The following is a 22,439-nucleotide window of genomic DNA, read 5'->3' on the forward strand; positions in this document are numbered from 1 at the left end:
ATTTTTTGTTTTGAAACAGGGTCTCACTAGGTTGCTGACAGCCTCGCTGCGTTGCTGAGGCTGTCCTTGAACCTGCGCTCCCCCATCTCAGCCTCCCTAGGGCAGTGACTACGGCTATGCTCTGGCCTGGCAGAGCTTTTGCTTTTCTCCTTTTTTTCCCTGAGAGTCTGGGTGAGCTAGAATCCTGTACCTCCACTCAGGCTGGCTTGCCTTGGTGACTTTTCTTCTGGACGTGTTTCTCTGGCAGGTGAGACGGACCCTGTTGGTCACAGGACTCCCCAAAGATGCCAGGAAAGAGACAGTGGAGAGCCACTTCCGGTAAGCAGGACCGAGGGCAGGCAGAGAGGAGCTGCGCCCCTCCAGGCAGGTCAGCACAGTCCCAGGGAAGCATCTTAGGTGAAGGCCGTGGGTCCTCCACATGGTGTGCGGGGACACCCCAGAAGGACCTGGGCCCGCCTCACTGGTCTGACTGGGCCGGGGAGGCCTGTCCTCTCTAGGAGTCATGGCTGTTCCGTGTGACCACAGCGTTCAGAGCGCGGGGTAAAGAGTGGTACAAATAAACATCCGAGAGTTTGCAGAAAAAGAATCTCCTTTCCAGCTGCCCATGAGCCTCTGCGCCAGCTGTTCCTCAGAGGAGCGCCCTTGGGGCGGCACAAGCGCACAAGGGCCAAGTGCCCGCTGGAGGACGCCGCCAGCTCTGCCGCTCAGGTCTTGTCCTTCACTCCTTGGCAGTCAGCAGTCACTCATTTGTAGCATGCAACTGGGAGTTGGTCACAGTTTGCTTTTGTACTATTCTATGAAGAAAGCACTTGCTAAGCAAAGAATCAGTATAAACAGAATTGTGAAGTATTTAAAATGTACTGGCTGTACACACTTGTAATCCCAGGACATGGGAGGCTGAGACAGGAGTGCAGGTTGGAGGACAGCCTCAGCAACTTACATCCTGTTTCCAAACTAAAAGTCAAAAAGGCTGAGAGTGTAGCTCAGAAGTAGAGTGCCCTGGGTTTAATCCCCAGTACAAAAAAAAAAAAAAGAATTGGCTGATCTCTTTTTCAGAAACCCCAAGTCTTTCAGAACTATTAATTCATATATAAAGTCTTGATACCATGCCGGGCGTGGTGGCGCACGCTTGTAATCCCAGCATTTGGGAGGCTGAGACTGGAGGATCACGGTTCACGGACAGCCTCAGCTATTTAGTGAGGCCCCCCGCAACTTAGTGAGACCCGGTTTCAAAGTAAAGAATAAAAAATTGGGCAGGGGGTGTAGCTCGGAGGTCAGATGCCTCTGGGTTCCATACCCAGACCTGTAAAAAAAAAAAAAAAAAAAAAAGTCTTGATACCAGAGTCATTTTTTCTGTGTTCCTTTGAACAACTTCTCAAAGGTGTCTGCGAGGCAGCATTTGGAGACAGTACTTCATGTTTATGCTGAAAGAGAGAGAAAAAGTAGTCCCCTGGTTCCCTGCAGACAGGGCATGGAGGACAGGACTCCCTTCGCCCTGGGTTAGGAAGGTTCCTTAGCGTCCCACCGGGTGGACGTGTGGACGTGCTTGGGGAGGGGTCCTTACACGGGGCGCCTCTTCCTAAAGCTTGGATCGGAACTGAAGTTGCCCTATGATTAGTTGAACAATTGATACACCTGTGGACCGTCTTTCTTGGTCAAATGTAAGCTTATCCAGGCTGTTCCTAGAACAGCCAGCAGTGGTGGGGATCGGCATGGTCCTGGAGTCCCCAGCACTCGTGTGTACAGTTCTGTGTGCATGGTGAGGGGCATTGCATGGTGGCTGTGGGCACTGGCCCCGCAGCGGGGCTGTGTGAATTCAGCTCTGGCTCAGACACTCTCTAGTTGTGTGACCTTGGGCGTGAGCCACTCAGTCTCTGTGGGCCTTGGTTTACACATCTTTTAACTGGCCATAAAAACCTCGAAGGTTATAATGAAGGTTGAATATACTAATATGTGGAATAGTACCTGGCCAGTGGTAAGTATGTGGGTATTTTGCTGATTGTTGACGTGTGTAGACATTTTCTGGGCCAAGGGTCTTATGGTTTCACTAGACCCTCTAGAGGCCCATGACCTTCAGGATGGTTATGAACTCACTAGGACTTCAGCAATGACCCAAAGTAGAAACTACCCTAGAGCAAATGGCAGACCTCTTCCTTTGGGTGCTTAGAAGGGATATGGATTTTTTTTATTTATTTATTTTTTTGGCAGTGCTAGGGATGAAACTCAGGGCCTGTGTGAGGCATGGGCTTTGCGACTGAGCTGCACTCCAGCCCCGCTGTGTTCAGAGGAGATGTGTCCACAGATTGAAAGCTGAGGGGCAGCAGCTTTCCAGTGTCAGACAGTTACATTCATGCTGTTAAAAGATGCCTCCTGGACTGGTGGCACACAACTGTGATCCTAGTGCTTAGAGGCTGAGATAGGAGGATCGTAGGTTCAAGGCCAGCCTCAGCTATTTAGGAAGACCCTTAGAAACTAGTGAGACCCTGTCAAAATAAAAAAATAAAAGGGCTGAGGGTGTAGCTCAGAGATAGAATGCCCCTGGGTCCCATCTCTAGTACCCAAACAAAATGTTCTATAACTTCCCCTTTGCTCTCCTAACCTAGGATTCATAGAGAATATAAAAAATGCCTCATGGCTGGGTATGGTGGTACATACCTGTATTCTTAGCTTTTTGGGAGGCTGAGATAAGAGGAATGCAGGTTTGAGGCCAGTGCATGATAATTTAACAAAACCATATTTCAGAATAAAAATAAAATAGGGCTGAGGATGTAGCTCAGAGGTAGAATGCCCCTGGGTTCAATCGCCAGTGCTGGGGGAAAAAAAATCTGGGCTGTGGCTCAGTGGTCGAGCGCTTTCCTACCATATGCAAGTCTCTGGGTTCCGCCCAGCACCCTATACATTCAAAAAAATCATCTTTGTATTAAATTTCAAAATTTCCTCCCTTTGGGGAATAGACAGCAGGGGTAAAGAGGGTCGTGCTGGCGCAGAAGAAGCAGTGTATTGTTCCACCACCTTTCTCCTGGGGCCCCGGGTAAGGCTCTGTCCTTCCTGGGATATTCTCCCTTCCCATGACTGTCTTTTGCCCGGCCCTTTCTGGCCCTAGGGACGCCTATCCCACGTGTGAGGTGGCGGATGTCCAGCTGTGCTACAACGTGGCCAAGCTGATCTACCTGTGCGGGGAGAGGTAAGGGGCGGGGTGCATGCCTGGGTCAGCGGCCTGGCCCCTGGACGCCACCCCCTCCTTGCAGGCCTGGGTTCCCTCACCCGGGCCGTGGGAGAGGGGGCCCCTGCCGTTTTCTGGTTCACAAAGCTGAACTGCCCATTCTCTCCCAGCAGCTGAGGGCTGACTGTGTCCTAGGCCTGTGTCCCAGGACGGTGAGCCTGGTACTTGTGCCTGGGCCCAACCACCCTCCCTTCCCTACAGAAAGAAGACAGAGAAGAGCCTGACCTATTACACAAGCTTGCAGATGAAGACAGGCCGGGCCACCCTCATCAACCCTAAGCCCTGTGGCCAGTTCTGCTGCTGTGAAGTGCAGGGCTGTGAGCGGGTGAGGATCCCCACGGCTCCCCTGGGAGCTGGGCACAGACATGGGGTGCCTCTGGCTGCCACCCAGGGCGTGTCACCCCACGGGCGTGTTTCCCTGGCAGGAGGATGCCATCTCTTACTACACACGCCTCAAGGACAGGCTGCTGGAGAGGATCGCGGCGGAGGAGTGCCAGGTCCAGGCCCAGCCACTGGGCATGGCCTTCGTCACTTTCCAGGAGAAGGCCATGGCCACCTAGTGAGTGCCGGCCCACCTGGACCCTTTCCTGGCTGCTCCCTGTCCCTGTCCCCATCTAGACAACTTGCTGTCACTTTTGGGTAGACGTGGCCCTGCCACCACTGCTTCAGGAAACTCAACCCATATTAGTGAGACAGCTGGCAGGGCTGGGCTGACGTGGCCTGGTCCTGCTGCCAAGAGTCCTTCCTGTTGGCTGTGTATCCAGCTCTCTGCCAGGCTGTCTGGATGCTCCCTCCTCTCCAGTATCCGCTCTGGATCCTTCTGACCACAGGCCAGATGTACAGCTAGGAGGGAAGGCACACCGGAGACTCAGGGCGCTCCTATTATTATTTAATTGTAAGAGTTGGGGGGCCTAGAGTGCCAGCTCATACCCGGGACCTCGGTGCCATCAGGCCTTGGGAGCCCCAGGGGCTGGATTGGGAGAGAGATGAAGGAAAGAGGAGGCCACACCAGTGCTGCCTGGGGCATTGTGACCCTGGGGACGTCTCTTGGAGGTTACCCACTGAGGTTCCTGCCTCAGACACAGGGGTGGGAGAAGGCCCATGGGATGAGGAAGGGTGTTTGGAGGAAGGCGTCAAGGGCTGATGGTCCTCTGTGGGAGGCTAAAGGGGGAAAGAGTGTGTCCATTGAGGTGGTTGGTAGCCCTGGGAGGGAAGTTTGGGAGCTGGCAGATGTATTGTGGCTAATGCTGCTCCCAGGCTGGGTGGGGACCAAGTGAGGAATGGGAAGGGGAAGCCCCAGGCTGGCAGCAGGATCAAATCAGCACTCCAGGCTGCTGGGTGGGTGCACCGTGGAGGTGGAGCCGGGCTGGTAGGGGTGCAACACTTGTCTATAAAACGGGAGTAGCAATCCTTTGCCTGGCAGGATGGTGGTAAGGATTTAACAAGGTGCTCCCCATGTGTGCCAGGCGTGGCCCCTCTTTCATAGCATGATTATGATAAGATAATAATAAAGCAAAGATCCCTGGCTGGGAGGCTCCGCTCTTGGCTTGGTCCCCACCTTCCATGGGTATATGTGGGACCCGAGGTGGGCTGGGCCCAACCACATCTGCATTTCCTGGCAGCATCCTGAAAGATTTCAATGCCTGCAAGTGCCAGGGCTTCCACTGCAAAGGCGAGCCCCAGCCGTCCTCCTACGGCCGAGAGCTCTGCATCTCCAACTGGACGGTCACCTTCGCCTCCTACCCCGAGGACATCTGCTGGTGAGCTCTGGGCCAGGGAAGGGCAGGAGAGGCCTGGCCTCCTGGTGGGCTGCCTGTCACCTGGGGCACGGGTGACTTGACATTCAGATCTACGCGTGTCCTGGAATTCTCTGGGCCCAGATGCTGCCCTGCGCTTGATGCTGCCTGACTAGGGCACTCACACTGGCGCTTGTCTCCCTTGCTGCCCAGCATTCAGACACTGTCCATCAGAATTATATGAGATCCGGGCATAGTGGTGCACACTTGTCATTCCAGTACCTGGGAGGCTGAGAGAGGAGAATCGCAGGTTTGCAGCCAGCATCAGCTATGTAGTAAGACTCTGTTTCAAGATAAAGAATAAAGCCGGGCGTGGTGGCGCACGCTTGTAATCCCTGCATTTGGGAGGCAGAGACAGAAGGATCGCGCAGGTTCGAAGCCAGCCGTGCTGGCTTAAGAGACCCTGTTTCCAAATAAAAATATAAAAAATAGGTCTGGGAGTATAGCCTGGAAGTAGGAGGGTTTCCAGGAACCCCAGTACCATATACACACAAAAAAAAAGAATGAAAAAAAGTAGGGTTGGAGGTGTAGCTCAGAGGTAGAATGCCCCTCAGTGCTGCCAAAAAAGAAATATGTGTATGTATGTATGTATGTATGTATGTATGAGTTATGTATAAACTTCAAATTTCTTAATAGCTCTGTTAAAAAGAAAAAACAATTAAAATTATTTTTTTTGCGGTACTGGGCATTGAACCCAGGGGCATTCTACCTCTGCTACACCTCTAGCCCTATTTTTTATTCTTTATTTTGAAACAGGGTCTCACTGAGTTGCAAAGGGCCTCACTAAGTAGTAGCTGAGACTGTTCTCAAACCACGATCCTCCTGTCTCAGTCTCCCAAATGCTGGGATTATAAGTGTGCACCACTACGCCCGGATAAAATTAATTTTAATAATCATCTTTACCAATATGTCCCAAATGTTAACATTTCAACATCGCATCACTTCTTTAAAAAAATCAAGGGACTGGGATGTACCTCAGTGGCCAAGCACCTGTTTTGCTGGTGGTGCTCTGGGTTGGATTCCTGGTTCCAACAAAGCAAAAACAAAAAACAAGCTAAGAACAAAAAAAAAACAAAAAAAAAAAATTAAGATTTTTAGCCGGGCATGGTGTCACATGCTTGTAATCTTGATTTTTTTTTTTTTTTTTTTTTTGGTGGTACTGGGGGTGGAACCCAGAGGCTTTCTGTCTCCGGGCTATACTCCCAGACCTTTTTTTAAAAATATTTTATTTGGAAACAGGGTCTCGCTTAGTTGCTGAGGGCCTCACTAAGTAGCTGAGGCTGGCTTCGAACCCGTTGAGATCCTCCTGTCTCAGCCTCCCAAGCGCGGGGATTACAAGCGTGCACCACCACGCCCAACCAAGATTTTTTTTTAACTGTCCGAATCTTGACTTTATTTTTAATATAAAATGCAAATTCGGAAACCACCTTACTTTCTCCCTGACATAATGCTTTACCTTTTAAAAGTTAAAGTACTAATTCTATATGTATCACACGTCAAGATTTTTTTACATTCTTTTTTGCATATTTAGTCTTGGAAGTCCATTTCATATGTTATACTCTGGCATCTTCAGTTCAGTAAGCACATATGGTGGCTTGTGGCTACCATATTGGACAGCACAGCCATAGATCAAGTTGGGGGCGTGCTGGTGAGCCGAGCTGGGTCCACAGGGCTGTGGGCGAGACCCCAGCATGGCTGCCTGCCTCAGGCTTCCTCGGTCGCTTGCATGGAACGAGTATTTGATGCTTGTCTCTACTGAATTTGAGTTTGGCCTCTAATAGTCTTGCTGTGTGGTTCCTAGGGTTTCTCTGTCCTGGGTTGGTCTGTGGGTCTGTTCCTGGGGGAATGAGAGGCCAGGCCAGGCCCCAGCTGTGCCTGACCCACTGTCCTTCCTGCCTCCTCCCTGCTCCCCGGCCATGTCGCTGCGGGGAAGGATGTGCTCATGGAGCGCCGCAGATGTCAAGATCTGCCGCGCTGGAGCGTTGCTTGGTCTCCCGGGTGCTGCTGACATCTCTCTGGGTAGACTGGCCAGGAAGCCACTTCAGCAGGGATGAGTGTTTTCCTCTGAGCTTATGGGGACCTGGAATTTGCCTTCTTGTAGATGAAGGTCAGGGCAGAGAACTTGCCTTTTCTCCCAGGGCCCAGTTGGGCCCTCAGCTGCATGGGCCCCAGGCTAGTCTTCTGGTGTGCCTACATCTCACCTGCTGACCCCTCGAAGCCACGGGCTCTACTGGCATTGTAGGTGGGTCCTCTGTGTCCCCTGCAGGAAGAACCTCTCCATCCAGGGCGTCCGCTGGTGGCTCCAATGGCTGGGCATCAACTTCACCCTCTTCCTGGTGCTGTTTTTCTTGACCACACCCTCCATCATCCTATCCACAATGGACAAGTTCAATGTCACCAAACCCATCCATGCGCTGAATGTGAGTGACTGGCGACAAGGCCGTCCAGGAGATGCCGTGACAGGAGGGCAGGGTGGGTGGGACACCGGCCAAGGGGTGTGGCAGACCAAGGCCCTCAGCTATATCTATACTTGTGAGCCCCATGCAGGGGGCTGTATTTATCACAGTGTCTATACTAATGCTGTATGCATGTAGGTATATATCTCTATCTCTGTCAACACACACACACACACACACACACACACACACACACACACACACTGTTCAAGGCCAGCCTTGGCAATATAGTGAGACCTTGTCTCCAGAATACAATACAACAACAACAAAAAGCTATCGTGGATGAAGGAGATATCTCACACACACCACACCACACATCACACACATATTAATTTTTTTTTTTTGGTGGTACTGGGGGTGGAACCCAGAGGCTTTCTATCTCCGGGCTATACTCCCAGACCCATTTTATATTTTATTTGGAAACAGGGTCTCATTAAGTTGCTAAGAGCCTCACTAAGTAGCTGAGGCTGGCTTTGAACCTGTGCGATCCTCCTGTCTCAGCCTCCCAAGCGTGGGGATTACAAGTGTGTGCCACCACACCCGGCTCACACACATATTAATTTAAAGGGATAAATTTTAAAATGTTGGAGAAAAGGGATTGAGTTGAATGAAATATAGTCAGTCCCATAGAATGCTAAGCTTCTATTAAAAATTAGATAGGCTTTGTGGCATACACAAAGGGCTTATGATAAAAGCAGAATGTAAAACTGTTTCTTTTTTTGTGTGTGGTACTAGGGGTGGAACCCAGAGGCTTTCTACCTCTGGGCTATACTCCCAGACCTATTTTTTCCTATTTTATTTGGAAACAGGGTCTCACTAAGTTGCTGAGAGCCTCACTAAGTAGCTGAGGCTGGCTTCGAACCTCCGCGATCCTCCTGTCTCAGCCTCTCAAGCGCGGGGATTACAAGCGTGCACCACCACGCCCGGCTGTAAAACTGTTTCTATGGGAAGGTTCTAGGGGATAAGCAGTGAGGCATGTTTATATGGTAGATACTACAAAAAAGGGACAGAAAAGAAAAAAAAAAAAGAGGTCTTTTTTTGTGGTACTAAGGATTGACCCGAAGGGTGTTCTACGACTGGACTATACCCCAAGCCTCCTTTTTTGGTACTGGGGATTAAATCCAGGGGAATTCTACCTCTAAGTTAGACCCCTAGCCTTGGTGGTGGTGGTGGTGGTGGTGGTTGTTGTTGTTGTTGTTGTTGTTGTTTTGTGTGTGTGTGTGGCACTGGGGATTGAACTCAGGGGCATTCTACCTCTGAGCTACACCCCTAGCTCATTTTATATTTTGCTTTAGAACAGGGTCTTGCTAGGTTGCTGAGGGTTTTGCTAAGTTTCTAAGGCTGGCCGTGAACCTACGATACTCCTGTTTCAGTCTCCCAAGTACTAGGATTACAGGAGTATGCCACCATGCCTGGCTCCCAGCCCTACTTATTTTTGTTTTGAGACAGGGTCTTACTAAGTTGCCCAGACTGGCCTTGAACTTGGAATCCTCCTGCCTAGTCTCTCAAATACTGGGATTACAGGTGTTCATCACCACAACTGGGTATAAGAGCTTTGTTGACTGTGGTAGCAGGATCATAAATGATAATTTCTTTTATATTTTCATTTCTAATAATTTTATAAAGTCATTTATTTATTTATTTGTTTGTTTTTGTGGTACTGGGGATTGAACCCAGAGGTATTCTATCTTCGAGCTACATCCCCAGCCTGATTTTATTTCTTATTTGGAAACTGGATCTTGCTAGGTGAGAGTCTCACTACTTACTGAGGCTGTCCTCAAACCTCCAAAACTCCTGTTTCAGCCTCCCAGGTACTGGGATTACAGGTGCAGACCACCATGCTCAGCTAAGTCACTTACTATATATAGGTAATGATTTTCAAAACACCTTAGGTTGCGGGGTGTGGTGGTGCATGCTTGTAGTCTCAGCTACTTGGAAGGCTGAAGCAGGAAGTTAGCTTGAGCCCAGAAATTCAAGACCAGCCTGGGCAGCTTAGGGACACAGATCTCAAAACAAAACTCTCTGGGTGCAGCGGCTGACAATTGTAGTCCCAGTATTTGGCAGATGGAGATAGGAGGTTTGAGGCCAAACTTAGCGATTTAGTGAGACTCAGCAACGGAGGGAGACCCTATTTCAAAATTTAAAAATCGGGCTGGAGGTATAGCTTGGAGATAGAATGCCCCTGGGTTCAATACCCAGGACCAAAGCAAAACCACAGAAAAACTAAGGTGAACCAATAAGGTAACAATTGCACAGCCTAAGTGGGCATTTACTGAGAAAGACTGTTTTCTCACAACTAGCTTCACTGAAAATATCTGCCTGAATTTTTTTCTTTTTTCCAATTCTACTCGGCACTTGGCTAATCATTCTCTGGATAGGTGCACTGGACAGGACCCAGGGCCCTGGGCCTCACTTTGCCACCGCCTGGCTGGTGAAGTCCGGGCTTCAGTTTCTCGTCCAAGAACTGGAGTCAAACACCTGTCATATTACACTCACCAGGCAGTGACGGTGATCAAAGGAGCCAGGGTGTGGCCGGAGCTCTTATCTGACTTAGCGTGTAATAAAAACTACGGCATGCATTAAGCAGTTTGGAGCCAGGCATGGCGGCGCCTGCTTGTAATCCCAGTACCTGGGAAGCAGAGACAGGAGGAGGATCACAGTCCATAGTCAGCCTCAGCTACTTCATGAGGCCTTCTGCAACTTAAAATTTCAAAATTAAGAATAAAAAATAGGGCTAGGAGTGTAGCTCGGAGGTAGAATGCCCCTGGGTTCCATCCCCAGTAACACACACACACACACACACACACACACACACACACACACGCAGTTTGGTTTAGATGGACAGTAGGTAAATGTCTATTCCTTTGCCAGTATTCTGATCTAGGGAAGCCCTGTTCTTTTGAGGATGGATCGGCTATCTAGAGATCCCCTTGATCTGTTTTACCTAAACCACATTCTTATTCTATACTTTGTAATTCCAGATTGGATTTCTTTAAAGTAATGCAAGGCCAGGTATGGTGACACTTGCTTGTAGTCCCAGCACTTGAGAGGCTGAGACAGGAGGATTGCAGGTTCGAGGACAGCCTCAGCAAGTAGTAAGACTCATCAACCTAGCTCAATCTCCAGTACCACAAAAAGGAAGGAAGGAAGGAAGGAAGGAAGGAAGGAAGGAAGGAAGGAGAAGGAAAGAAGGCAGGCAGGCAAGAATTTGGAATGGGAGGGTAGCTTAGTGGTAGAGCATGTGATATGCATGTACAAGGATCTCTAGACAGAAGATTAACTTACTCTAATTCAATAGCAGTTTTAAGAAATTGACCCTTAAAAGTCCTTTCAAAGCATCCAGCTTAGTTTTATAAAATGTATTTATTTGGGTTTATTTTTGTTTTATTTTATTATTGTGGGGGGCTGTCTTTGTTGGGTATCTAACCCAAGGCTTTGTGTACGCTAGGTAAGTGCTCTGCCACTGAGCTATACCCCCAGCCCCAGTTTAATTTTCAAAGAGAATTTCTTTCCATTTTTATATTCATTTAGTCAGTGGAAATAATAAGTTAAATCACATAGTGACAATAACAAGTGTAGCCAGCGTAACACCATGGAGTTCTGGTCGGCGGCAGTGGGGCCTGTGGGAGCCATGGGGCAGGCCAGCTGGAGAGGTGCCCTGGCCTTGAGCCTCTGTTCTTCCCTTGGCACCAGCCATTGCTTTCCTATAGGGAACAGAGAAGCCATTCATTAGATTAGTAGAATTCTGCTGTATATTAAATTGATTTATTTGCTATAAAGAGTTATACAAAGCCAGGCATGATGGTGAATACTTTTATCCCAGTACTTGGGAGGCTGAGACAAGAGGATTGCGGTTCGCAAATAGCCTCAGCTACTTAGTGAGCCCCTTTGCAACCCTGTGAAACCCTGTTTCAAAATAAAGAATAAAAAATAGGGAAGAGGGAGTAGCTCAGAGGTAGAATGCCCCTGGCTTCCATCACCAGTATATAGGGCTGGGGATGTAGAATATCCCTGCATTCAGTCCTCAGTTACACACACACACACACACACGTTATATTAAGTCAGACATGGCAGTACATGCTTATAATCCCAGTATTTACAAGACTGAGACAGGAGGATCACAGGTTCATAGCCAGCTTCAGCAATTTAGCAAGGTTTTCAGCAACTTAATGAGACCCTGTTTCAAAATAAAATAAGAAGCCAGCTGTGGTGACGCACACTAGTAATCCCAGCATTTGGGAGGTTGAGACAGGAAGATCAAGGTTCGCAGAGAGCCTCAGCTACTTAGTGAGGCCCTTTATAACTCAGTTAGACCCTATTTCAAAATAAAGAATAAAAAAAATAGAGCTGGGGGTGTAGCTCCGAGCTAAAACGCCCCTGGATTCCATCCCTAGTACCACAATGAGTGAATGAATGAATGAATGAATGAAATAAAATAGGAGCCAGGCATGGTGGCACATGTATGTAATCCTGTAATCCCAGTACTTGGGAGGCTGAGACAGGAGGATTACAAGTTTGAAGACAGTGACCAGCCTTACAAGTAGTAAGACTCTCATCAACCTAGCAAGACCCTATTTCAAAATAAAAATAAAAGAATAGGCTTGAGGGTGTAGTTCGGAGGTAGAATGCCTCTGGGTTCAATCCCTAGTTTCACATACACACAAAGAGGGCTAGGGTTGTGGCTTTCTAGTCATATCCCTAGGTTCAAACCCCAGTAACACACACACACACACACACACACACACACACACACACACACACAACCAGTTATGCAGCTAGAAGGTGCTACCAACATTTGAAGACCCCACTCTGTAGCCAACACAATGTAGGTTCTGGAGGATGACCAAGACCCTATGTCAGCAATCTCCCAGCCCCCATGTCCCTAGTGGCTCGAGCGCCCTGACTCTCTCCTGTGGCCCTTGTCTTCCAGGACCCGATCATCAGCCAGTTCTTCCCCACCCTCCTCCTCTGGTCCTTCTCGGCCCTACTCCCATCCATCGTCTACTACTCTACGCTGCTGGAGTCTCACTGGACCAAGTGAGTGCCGCCTCGAGGCCCCTCCCCTGAGAAGGAGGTCTCTGACCCCCGGGCCAGGGCAGTGGGCACAGGGCAAGGCCTAATGGGGGCACTTGGAGCATTTGGGGGACCGCAAGTGCTTGTCTTTGACTTCCTGCAGGTCAGGGGAAAACCGGATCATGATGACCAAGGTCTACATCTTCTTGATCTTCATGGTGCTGATCCTGCCCTCCCTGGGCCTCACCAGGTACACACCCCTGTCCCCTGCCCGGAATCCAGAGTCAGGGCCACATCTGGAGAGCCTGGTCCCTAGCAACATGGAAATGGTTTTGGAGCAGAGGCAAATCCCTCACACATGCACTTGGGTTGCAGTTGTGCTGGCCTCTTGATTTTTCTATGATCTTCTTAAAAAAAATAAAAGCTTGCAAACAAAACTTACTGAGGACTCTGTTTATCTCAGGAAGGAGGTATCCATTAAATCAAACCCAGTGAGTCTGCTAGAGCCAGTGCACTGTTGAGAACAAAGGCAGGTCTGGAGGTGTGGCCTGTTTCTAGAGAGGAATAAAGTGAAAATGCGTCGGCCAGGTGTGTGCACACCAAGAGACTGAGACGGGAGGATGGCAGGTTCAGGGTCAGTGCAGTAACTTAGGGAGACCTCGTTTCAAAATAAAAAAATAGGAGCCAGGCTTGGTGGTGCACACCTGTAATCCCAGTACTTGAGAGGCTGAGACAGGAGGATCCCAGGTTCTGGAACATCCTCAGCAAATTAGTTAGACTCTCATCAACCTAGCGAGACCCTATTTCAAAATAAAAATAAATAGGCCTGAGAGTATAGCCTGTAGGTAGAATGCCCCTGGGCTTAATACCCTGTACCAAACACACACACAAAGTGTGTCATAATCGTAGAGTGTTAGAAATAAACTCCCAGGGGCTAGGGGTGTAACCAAGCAGTGGAGTGCTTGCCTAACTAACATCTAGCATGCATGTGGCCCTGGATTCCATCCCAAGCCCTCCCCCCCAAAAAAAAGAAAGAAAAAACAAGTAATCTCTTCTGGGATTTGTTTTTCAGTCTGGATTTTTTCTTCCGGTGGCTCTTTGACAAAACTTCCTCGGAGACCTCTATCAGGCTGGAGTAAGTATCATGCACGCTGCCTTCTGGATCCTGGTGCTGGGTCCGCACGCCGGGCCTCGGGCTGGGCTGTGGTGGGAGGACCTGTGGTGGCCCATGTTCAGGTCAGGCATCTCCCTCCCTTTGCCGCCACGCCTGCCCGGTTCCCCACACACCATTGAGCTGACCCACTTCATGCTCCACTTGTAAAAATGTGGTTAATCTTTTAGGCCAAAACTCAGTGGCAGTTGCTTCTATTCTTTGAAACTTACTTACCGAGCACAGAGCCGCTTGGGGAGAAGGAGCTGCTGGTCCCAGTGGTGCCGGAGAGCAGAAAGGAGACTAATAATTAAGCGTAGCTGCTGGAGTGACAATCTGGGGATTATTGTTATTAATTTTTTTTGGTGGTACTGGGGATGGAACCTAGGGGAATTGTACCTCCAAGCTATACCCCCAGCCCTATATTTTATTCTTTATTTTGAAACAGGGTCTCACTGAGTTGTAAAGGGCCTCACTAAATAGTAGCTGAGGCTGGCCGTGAACTGTGATCCTCCTGTCTCAGCCTCCCAAATGCTGGGATTATAAGCACACACAGTCACGCTCGGTTTGATCTGGGGATTACTTTTGTTGGGAGAATGGAGTTTAACTTCCGGCTGATGTGTGTCCTTGTTAGTATAGTAAGCATATACTATGCCCAGTTAGCCATCATAGTTATATTGTTTAAGAAGGCGTTGTATTATGTGCTGTATATAGCTTTCTCTCATTGAACTTTTACAACAAGCTACAAGGTGGATACTGTTATTATCTCATTTTACACATGAGGAAACTAAGGCACACAGATATTGGATAACTTGCCCAAGGCCACCTGCGACAGACTGGCTCAATTGGGAATAATAAATCCAGCACTGAATATGGCCACTGAGTCTGCTCGAGACCGAGTTTCTCAGAAAGATGGGCAAAGGCTTCGGTTGCAGTTCTGCAGCCACTTATCTGCAGCGATTTTTTCCCCTTTTTATGAAATAAACCCTTTAAGTTCCTGTTCACGGCGCTAAAAGTGGAGATTCCTCTCCGGAAAAAAATCTGAATTGATTGACACGGACAAATGCCTCTTGTGAAATTGACCACTTTATTCTAGACACAAGATTTTTTATATTTCCCTATTTCCCCGTGATTCCCTAGTAGAAAAGTGCAAACACCCAAAAAACAATAGTGAAATATACATGTTAATCACCAACCCTGAACAAGACAAAAGTAAGGCCTGTGACATCACAGGTCTTTGTGATTGAAATCAGTCCCATGACCCTGCAGGTGGGTCTTGTGCTTTAAGTCAGCCCCTTTGGCCTTGGTTTGACCTTGCAGCTGCAGAGGCTTTTAGTGGGCAAATTCCAGAAGAATAAAAGTCACACCCAAAATCACTTGAAGAATTCAGTTTTTAAGAGTTCTCTTTAACCCTTTCGGAACTTTTATTCCTAGGGCTTAGTCCAATGTCCTTTTCTATCTAGCAACCTCCTTTGAACTGAATGGGGGACGAAGTCCGAGATTCCAGCTTTCATACATGTAGTTGGTGTAGGGAAATCCATGTACATTTATGATGATTTAGAGGATTTCGATGAATGTCTGCTGGATTTTGTCTGCAATACCATCTGCTGTCTGAACGCTTCACCCTATTAAACACTTAAAATATATTTTAGTAGACAGGGCCCAAAAAACAACATGAAGTTTTTATTATATCTGTCTTTTGTTCTGTCATAACTATTTTAACCAGGTGGTGTCTCCCTGTCTCCAGGCAGTGCTATCACTAGGTGCAAAGGTCAAGATTCCTCCTAGCCCTTGGCTCTATTGTAATGATTAGAATGAAGGTCAAAGATAGGGAGGAATTCTGCATTTGTAATTGCTGTAGCAGGAATGCTTCCACAGTATCTGAACTCTGACTAGAATTACATCTTGAACAAAGCCAAGGGTTTTTAGAGGCTTAGACAAATTATTAGAAAATTTATTTTCCACAGACTCAGTTTCTCCCACAGTCCTGATCTTACATCACCGGAGCAATTCGTGTAGAAAGTTAAAAGAATCATTACCAAAAGAATAATAGTTATGAAAGAATATCTAAAAGTGGGGGAGTACTTTGGCCAGAGACAACACTTCCCCTCGGGGCTCTGCTTCCTTTAAGCTTAGCCAATTTCTTGCGTGGAAATTACACACGCAAATGCCGAGGAAAAGGCGGCAGCCACCCAGCTAGTTAAGAGACAGAATAAGAACTTAAGCCTGGCCCCTACTGCGTTATATTTCAGAGCTCAGCACAGATCCAAAGGGTTGGGATTGGCTTTTCCAGGGTACGTCGCAGGGCAGACTTCAGTAAGGACGAGAGAGTTATTTTAAGTGAGGTCTTAGCCGGGCGTGGTGGCACAGGCTTGTAATCATTTGGGATGCTGAGACAGAAGGATCACAGTTCGCGGCCAGCCTCAGATATTTAGGCCCTTTGCAACTGAGTGAGACCCCATTTCAAAAAATAAAGAATAAAAAACAGGGCTGGGGGTGTAGCTTGGAGGTAGAATCCTCCTGGGTTCCATCTTTAGTACTGCAAAAATAAAAATAAAAATCAGTGAGTTCTTGCTGGGTAGGCTGATGACTGAGGAGCTGGCTGCCACAGACATGTGTGTATCCAACCAGCTCTTGTCTATGTCGACAGCAACTTCCAGATTCCAAACTTGATCCCCAACTCTTGGGCCTTGTCTTTGGTCAGCAGCATATGACACAGTGGATGGGCACCCCACCTCCAAAATGCTGTCCTCACTGGGCTCTGGGACCCTGCTCTCCCAGCTCTCCTGTCCCACGGCACTGCCCTTCAAGCCTCCTTGTGAGGTCTCTCAAGTCTTTCTAGCCTCAGACTAAAGGCTGCCTGAGTGCTCAGCATGGTCCTCTATCCACCCCCCCACACACACACACAGGTGGCCTCTGCTGGGCCCAGAGCTTCAATGCCAGTCAGATACTCCTGAATTTAAGTATGTAACCAGGGTGTGGTAGCACATACCTATAATCTCTGCTTGGGAGGCTAAGACAGGAGGATTGCAGGTTTGAGGCCAGCCTCAGGAATTTAGTGAGACCCTGTTTCAAAAAAACGAAAGAAAAGAAAGAAAGGAAGGAAGGGAAAAAACAGGTCTGGGTGTGTGTAGCTCAGAAGCAGAATACCCCTGGTTCCATCCTCAGCACAAAATACATAAAGAAATTAAAAAAAAAAAAAAAGAATGCAGGCAGCACCCTCTAGCCTTATCTCCATCTGGAGCCCTGCTGGACGTGGCAGTTTTGCTTTCTTACTCCAAATCTGCCATTCCCATGGTTTTCCCTTCTGTAATGTCTTTCTACTTGCTCTGGCAAAAATCCTTGGAGTTGCCTCTCTCCTTTCTTGCCTTTCCACACCACACCCGTCTAGCAGCAGAGCCCAACAGATCTATGTCCAAGACAGACCCAGAATCCCAACACGCCTCCCCACCCCAGCTCCGGATGCCAGCGGTCGCCGTCTGCTCACCCGCTGGCCCAGCACACTTCAGCCTCACGCCTCCCCAGCCTCACCTGCCCCGTGCTGTTCTTTGGCACGGTGCCTGGCACGTAGACATGCCCCACAGTCATGAATGGGTGAAGGGGTGAAGCCTGCCCAGGGGCCCCGTCCTCCCCACTCTGGGGAGGAGGCTCCCAGCTCACAGACCCCACATGGCTCCCCAGGTGCGTCTTCCTGCCCGACCAGGGTGCCTTCTTTGTGAACTACGTCATCGCCTCGGCCTTCATCGGCAATGGCATGGAACTGCTGCGGCTGCCGGGCCTCATCCTCTACACCTTCCGCATGATCATGGCTAAGACGGCCGCCGACCGCAGGAACGTCAAGCAGGTGCGCCTCTGCGCCCCGTGGAGCCCCCACCCATGGGCCTGTCAGCTCTGGAGCTCAGGACTTACCCTGCCACCTACTAGTGCCAGGCACTGTGCCAAGAGCCTCTCAAACCCACCCCAGGGCCGCCTCTGCCAGGAGCTGCTTTGGGACTTCTGCATTGTAACCAGTTTAGTCAGAAACACACACACACACACACACACACACACACACACACACACACACACTCCTGGGCTAGGGATGGGTAGAGCTCCTGCTTAGTTAGTGCAAGGCCCTGGGTTTGATGCCCAACACTGCCAAAAGGAGACAGAAATTCTGAAAGAAAATACTGCCCATAAATTTCTTTTCCAAGGGCATCAATTTGCATGTATTCTTAGAAGTAGCCCAGACAACAAATGGCAAACATACGGCATTCGTTCCAGGGACCCAAATTGGAATGTATGGGGTCTCTGCCTCGACGGGACTGTGGGAAGGTGAGAGAAGGAACATGCATTCTCCTCTGCAGTCCCAGAGTCTCCTTACGAGAAGGACACTGCTAGCATCTCTATTTTACAGAGGTGCAAATAAGCTGGCCCAGGACAGCCAGCTAGAAGAGGCTGATGCTGAAGCCCAAGCATCCTCAGGCCACCTCTGCCTCCAGGGGCTCAGGAGCCTGTTGGCTAGACATGGTGGAACAGGGAATGCTGGGAGCGCACCTCTCGGAGCCTCAAGAGGTCTGGGTGTGCCCAGGGAAGCTGGATCAGGCTGGAGAGGGATGGCAGGGACTTCTGGAAGTGGGGTGGTGTGTGCCTTATTTCCCACGCTCCTCCCCACCCAGCTAACACCCCACCGTAGAGTGCACAGAGGTGTGTTCAGAGCTCTTCCTCCTCCTCCCAGAACCAGGCCTTCCAGTATGAGTTCGGAGCCATGTATGCGTGGATGCTGTGTGTCTTCACTGTCATCATGGCCTACAGCATCACCTGCCCCATCATCGTGCCCTTTGGTGAGTGGCCTGGAGCCAGCCCCAGGGGACCCAGGCGGCCGAGTCCTCCAGACCTCCCGGGGACAGCTACGGCCAGGACACTGCAGAGGCCCCATCAAAGCACCCCTGTCGCAGCCACTTGAGATGTGAGCTGCCAGAGAACAGCATGCGATCCCAAACTTCATCTCATTTCTAAATGGATTCTTTATTACTGGCCTTTCGGCTGCGATCCTCTTAGCACTTCTGGTGTGAAGTTCTTTGCAGGTGAACCATGTCATTCTTGGTTGATACGTTTTCTTTCTTGGATGGATCCCAGGGCCTCGTGCATGCTGAGTCTATGCTGTACCACTGAACTGCACCCCCAGCCCTGTAGTGAGGGCTTCGATCATTACTAAAGTACTGTCTCCTTTGCCACTGAGGAATCAACCAAGAAGCCAAGCATGTGGTGCCTGCCTGTAACCCCAGTACTTGGGAGGTTGAGACAGGAGGATCACGGGTTCAAGGACAGTCTCAGAAGCTTAGTGAGACCCTGTTTAAAAAAAAAAAAAAAAGCGCTGAGGGTATATATAGCTTTAGGTTCAATCCTAAGTGTTAAGGAAAAAATCAACCAAGAGATGGCCACAGTGGTGCATACCTATAACCCTGGTACTTGGGAAGCTGAGACCGGAGGACCACAGATTTGAGGCCAGCACAGGGTAACATACTGAGAACCTCAGCGGCTTAGCAAGACTCTGTTTCAAGTAAGAAGTAGAAAGATCTAGGGTGTAGCTCAGAGGCAGAATGTTCTTGGGTTCACCTCCCTGTTACAAAAGAAATCAGCCAAGTGGGGCTGAGGCTCTGGCTCCGTGGTACGGCACTGTCACTTGTATGAGGCACTGGGTTCCATACCCAGCACCTAGAAAAAAGAAACTTGGCAAAATAGGAAAGGCAGCCCTCCTTCTATTAGGTGCCCCCTCTGGGCTGTGAAGGGGGCAGTAGGAAATGCAGGGGTGCTGAGGTAAAGGGCTCAGTGTGGGAGGACCAGAGAAACAGGCCAGGCGTCTCAGTGAAATGCCCCTTCCTGAGATGCTCTGGAGTCTCAGTGCTCCGTGGGGACAGACTCGTAGGTGTTGCCATCCCCATGGGGTCAGAAAGAAGAGAAGAAGGAGGCAGGAAGGAATAGAGAGAGCGAGCCAGCAGGCAGGAGGTACATTTTGTCTAGTTTCAGGTTGAAGCCGTAGATCAGCACCCCCACCCTGGTCAGTGTAAACATAGCCACCCTGAGGAAGGGGCTGCGCGGCACCCTGGGGCCCTGCAGGGGCTGCAGCTCACGGCCTCACCCCTGCAGGCCTCGTCTACATCCTGCTCAAGCACATGGTGGATCGGCACAACCTTTACTTCGCCTACCTCCCCGCCAAGCTGGAGAACAGGATCCATTTTGCTGCTGTGAACCAGGCCTTGGCTGCTCCCATCCTCTGCCTCTTCTGGCTCTTCTTCTTCTCCTTCCTGCGCCTGGGTGAGGCCCTTTCTGACCTGGGGATCAACCCTTGGCCTCATATTCCCATGTCTCTACCAGTCAGATCCCTCGCTGCTCAGTAGCATGGAGCTGGTGTCCAGTCAGAACGTGGTGCCCAGGGTGAGGGCTGACGGGTGCAGTATTGGCAGCCCAGGCCCTGAGCTAACACACGCTCAGGAGTGACCCCAGACATCCCTAGGGAGCACACGGTGTCTGTATCCTCTCTGGGGGACAGAGCCCGAGGAGATGGGGAAGCTGGCTTTTTAGGGGTTGTGGATGGACCCAGGTCCTTAACTTACAGCCAGGAGGAGGAGATGGGTTCAGGCAGGAGGGACACTGACACTCTGGGGGACGAGGGGAAGGGCAGAAGACATGTGCCCGTGCCGTGCCACACACAGGCTGCGGGGCCTTCATGCTCCCCCGCCCAGTGTGCCGCCCCCGGAGCCTGGAGGGATCTGTCCCAGAAAGGAGGCTGTAAATGGCCTTCAAGTTGGCATCCCAGTACCTGAGCAGAGCTAATGCTGACCATCTCGTGGGTCACTCTGTGTGCTCCTGGCTGTGAGGACCTCATTCCAGCTGAGTAAGGATGGGGTGGGGCCAGGGAGAAGTCAACACACTTCTGAGCCAGCTGCGGCCCCTTCCTCTGCAAGGCTCGGGTGAATGGTAGCCCCCGCCCTGCCCCAAGGCCAGCATCTCCGTCCCCAGGTCTGGAGGCGCCGGCTACCCTGTTCACCTTCCTGGTGGTGCTGCTCACCATCCTGGTCTGCCTGGCCTACACCTGCTTCGGATGCTTCAAGCACCTCAGCCCTCTGAACTATAAGGTACAGGGTCCTCTCCGCTGCTGCGCAACCAGACCCCAGGGAAGACAGTGGGTTCCCTCCCTGCCCATCCCCATTTCCACACAGCAGCAGCCTTCTCCAGGTTGCCTTTAACCCTAGGACAGGCGTGGGTGGTTGGGTGTGATGTGAAGGTTCCCTCCTCCCAGCTCCCTACACACACACACACACACACACACACACACACACACACACACACACCATTCTTGGGCTGGCTGGGCGCTTGGTGCAGCTGGTACTATCACATGCTGGCCATCTTGTTTATCATCGCTGTTTTCTACAGACAGAAGAATCAACAAGTGACAAAGGAAGCGAGGCTGAGGTCCCCGCGCCTCCCCCATTCACGGTAAGCCCCCTGCATCTCACCCAGCGCCCCTTCCCCTCACCCTGATTGCAAGGACCCACCCAGACAGGCCCTGGCCGGTGTGCTTTCATCATCTCTTATGTAAGGTAGAAAGCCCGTGGTCAGGTGGCAGGCACCATTTCTGAATTAATGTCAGTGGAGAGGGAATCCCCAAGTTCCTGTGGATTTTTAACCTGTACATCCGAAGCCACATCAGTCACGGAGAAGACAATTAGCCTCGACCTTTGCTGCCCTACCTCCTGGCTTCCTGTTGCCTGCTTGCTTTTCCTCTCCATATAGCGAGTTCAGGGCTGGAATCCAGAGCTGTGCCCGCCGGCCATCCTGGCAGACGAAACCAGGATCGTCTCGTGCGGGCTGATTTCATCAGCAGTGTTCTTTCCAGCAGCCACCTCCCAGGTGTTGGCACTCGTATCAGTGTCTGTCCTTGGACAGGCCCCAGAGGAGAAGGTCCTCAGAGAGATTCATTACCCAGAGACACCTGTGGCAATGCGAGCCAGGCAAGGGGAAAGCAGGACAGATGGAAGGTGCAGATCCTTCCTTCTGGGTCTGGGGAGGACGGGGCAGGATTCTGCGCCTGGGCAGGATCTGGAGCCTGGGGTTAGGAGGCAGAATGTGCACAGGCCTGCCTCTGTAGACGGCCTCGTTTCCCATCCCCCTCGAGTCCAGTGCTAGGAAGTCTTTTTTTCCCCTGGAATGTGGGAACCTCGCTGTTGGGCTTCCTTCTACATGATCATGAGAACTGTGTCACTGGTATTTTCTGTTTTGCCTTGACTGCCGGCAAGTTCTGCAGTTGGCATGTTTTGGGTCTTGGCATCCTAAGACGTTATTATTTCTCCGTATGTGTCCTCCTGCTGGAAGGAGGAGGGGCAGTACGGGAGGAAGAGGGTGAGGAACCTCATGCCTGCCGCCTCCCAAGCACTAACTCTGCATTTGCTGACAGCCCTACCTGCCCCGGATCCTGAACGGTTTGGCCTCGGAGAGGACATCCCTGTCCCCACAGCAGCAACAGACCTATGGAGCCATCCACAACATCAGTGGGATTCTCCCTGGACAGCACTCGGGCCAGAGCCCTGCGGATAGTGTGGCTTCTGCTTACCAGGAGGCCTGAGGGTGGGTGAGCCGGAGAGCAACTCAGGTGGAGAAGTGCCTCGGCACCACCCAGCCAAGTTCACGACTTCTTTCCACCTGTTTAAGCGCCATCCTTCTAAAGAGATGAACCAGAAGGACCTGGGGTTCAGTTGAAGGGGACGGGCTGGGATGGCCAGCTAAGGGCCACCAAGTGGTCTTCTTTTTCTCTGGCCACA

At 50.4% G+C, this 22,439-nt stretch overlaps 1 protein-coding gene across 1 annotated transcript in view; it reads left to right on the forward strand.

Moving 5' to 3' along the window:
- Positions 1-22,243, forward strand: part of TMEM63A (transmembrane protein 63A) — a gene marked incomplete at both ends in the record, with an annotated part of 41,547 nt that extends 19,304 nt beyond the window's left edge. Inside the window, 15 exons of the mRNA XM_080699254.1 lie at positions 248-318; positions 3,104-3,184; positions 3,425-3,548; positions 3,649-3,782; positions 4,846-4,983; positions 7,286-7,439; positions 12,406-12,512; positions 12,652-12,738; positions 13,561-13,623; positions 17,320-17,482; positions 18,356-18,461; positions 19,768-19,935; positions 20,641-20,756; positions 21,055-21,117; positions 22,076-22,243. Of these exons, the coding sequence (XP_080555380.1) occupies positions 248-318; positions 3,104-3,184; positions 3,425-3,548; positions 3,649-3,782; positions 4,846-4,983; positions 7,286-7,439; positions 12,406-12,512; positions 12,652-12,738; positions 13,561-13,623; positions 17,320-17,482; positions 18,356-18,461; positions 19,768-19,935; positions 20,641-20,756; positions 21,055-21,117; positions 22,076-22,243 (1,743 nt within the window). The remainder of the gene's footprint in view (positions 1-247; positions 319-3,103; positions 3,185-3,424; positions 3,549-3,648; positions 3,783-4,845; positions 4,984-7,285; positions 7,440-12,405; positions 12,513-12,651; positions 12,739-13,560; positions 13,624-17,319; positions 17,483-18,355; positions 18,462-19,767; positions 19,936-20,640; positions 20,757-21,054; positions 21,118-22,075) is intronic.
- Between the last annotated feature and the right edge of the window lie 196 nt (positions 22,244-22,439).

This window comes from Muscardinus avellanarius (genome assembly GCF_963383645.1).
Source record: "Muscardinus avellanarius genome assembly, chromosome: 7".
Classification (NCBI taxonomy): domain Eukaryota; kingdom Metazoa; phylum Chordata; class Mammalia; order Rodentia; family Gliridae; genus Muscardinus; species Muscardinus avellanarius.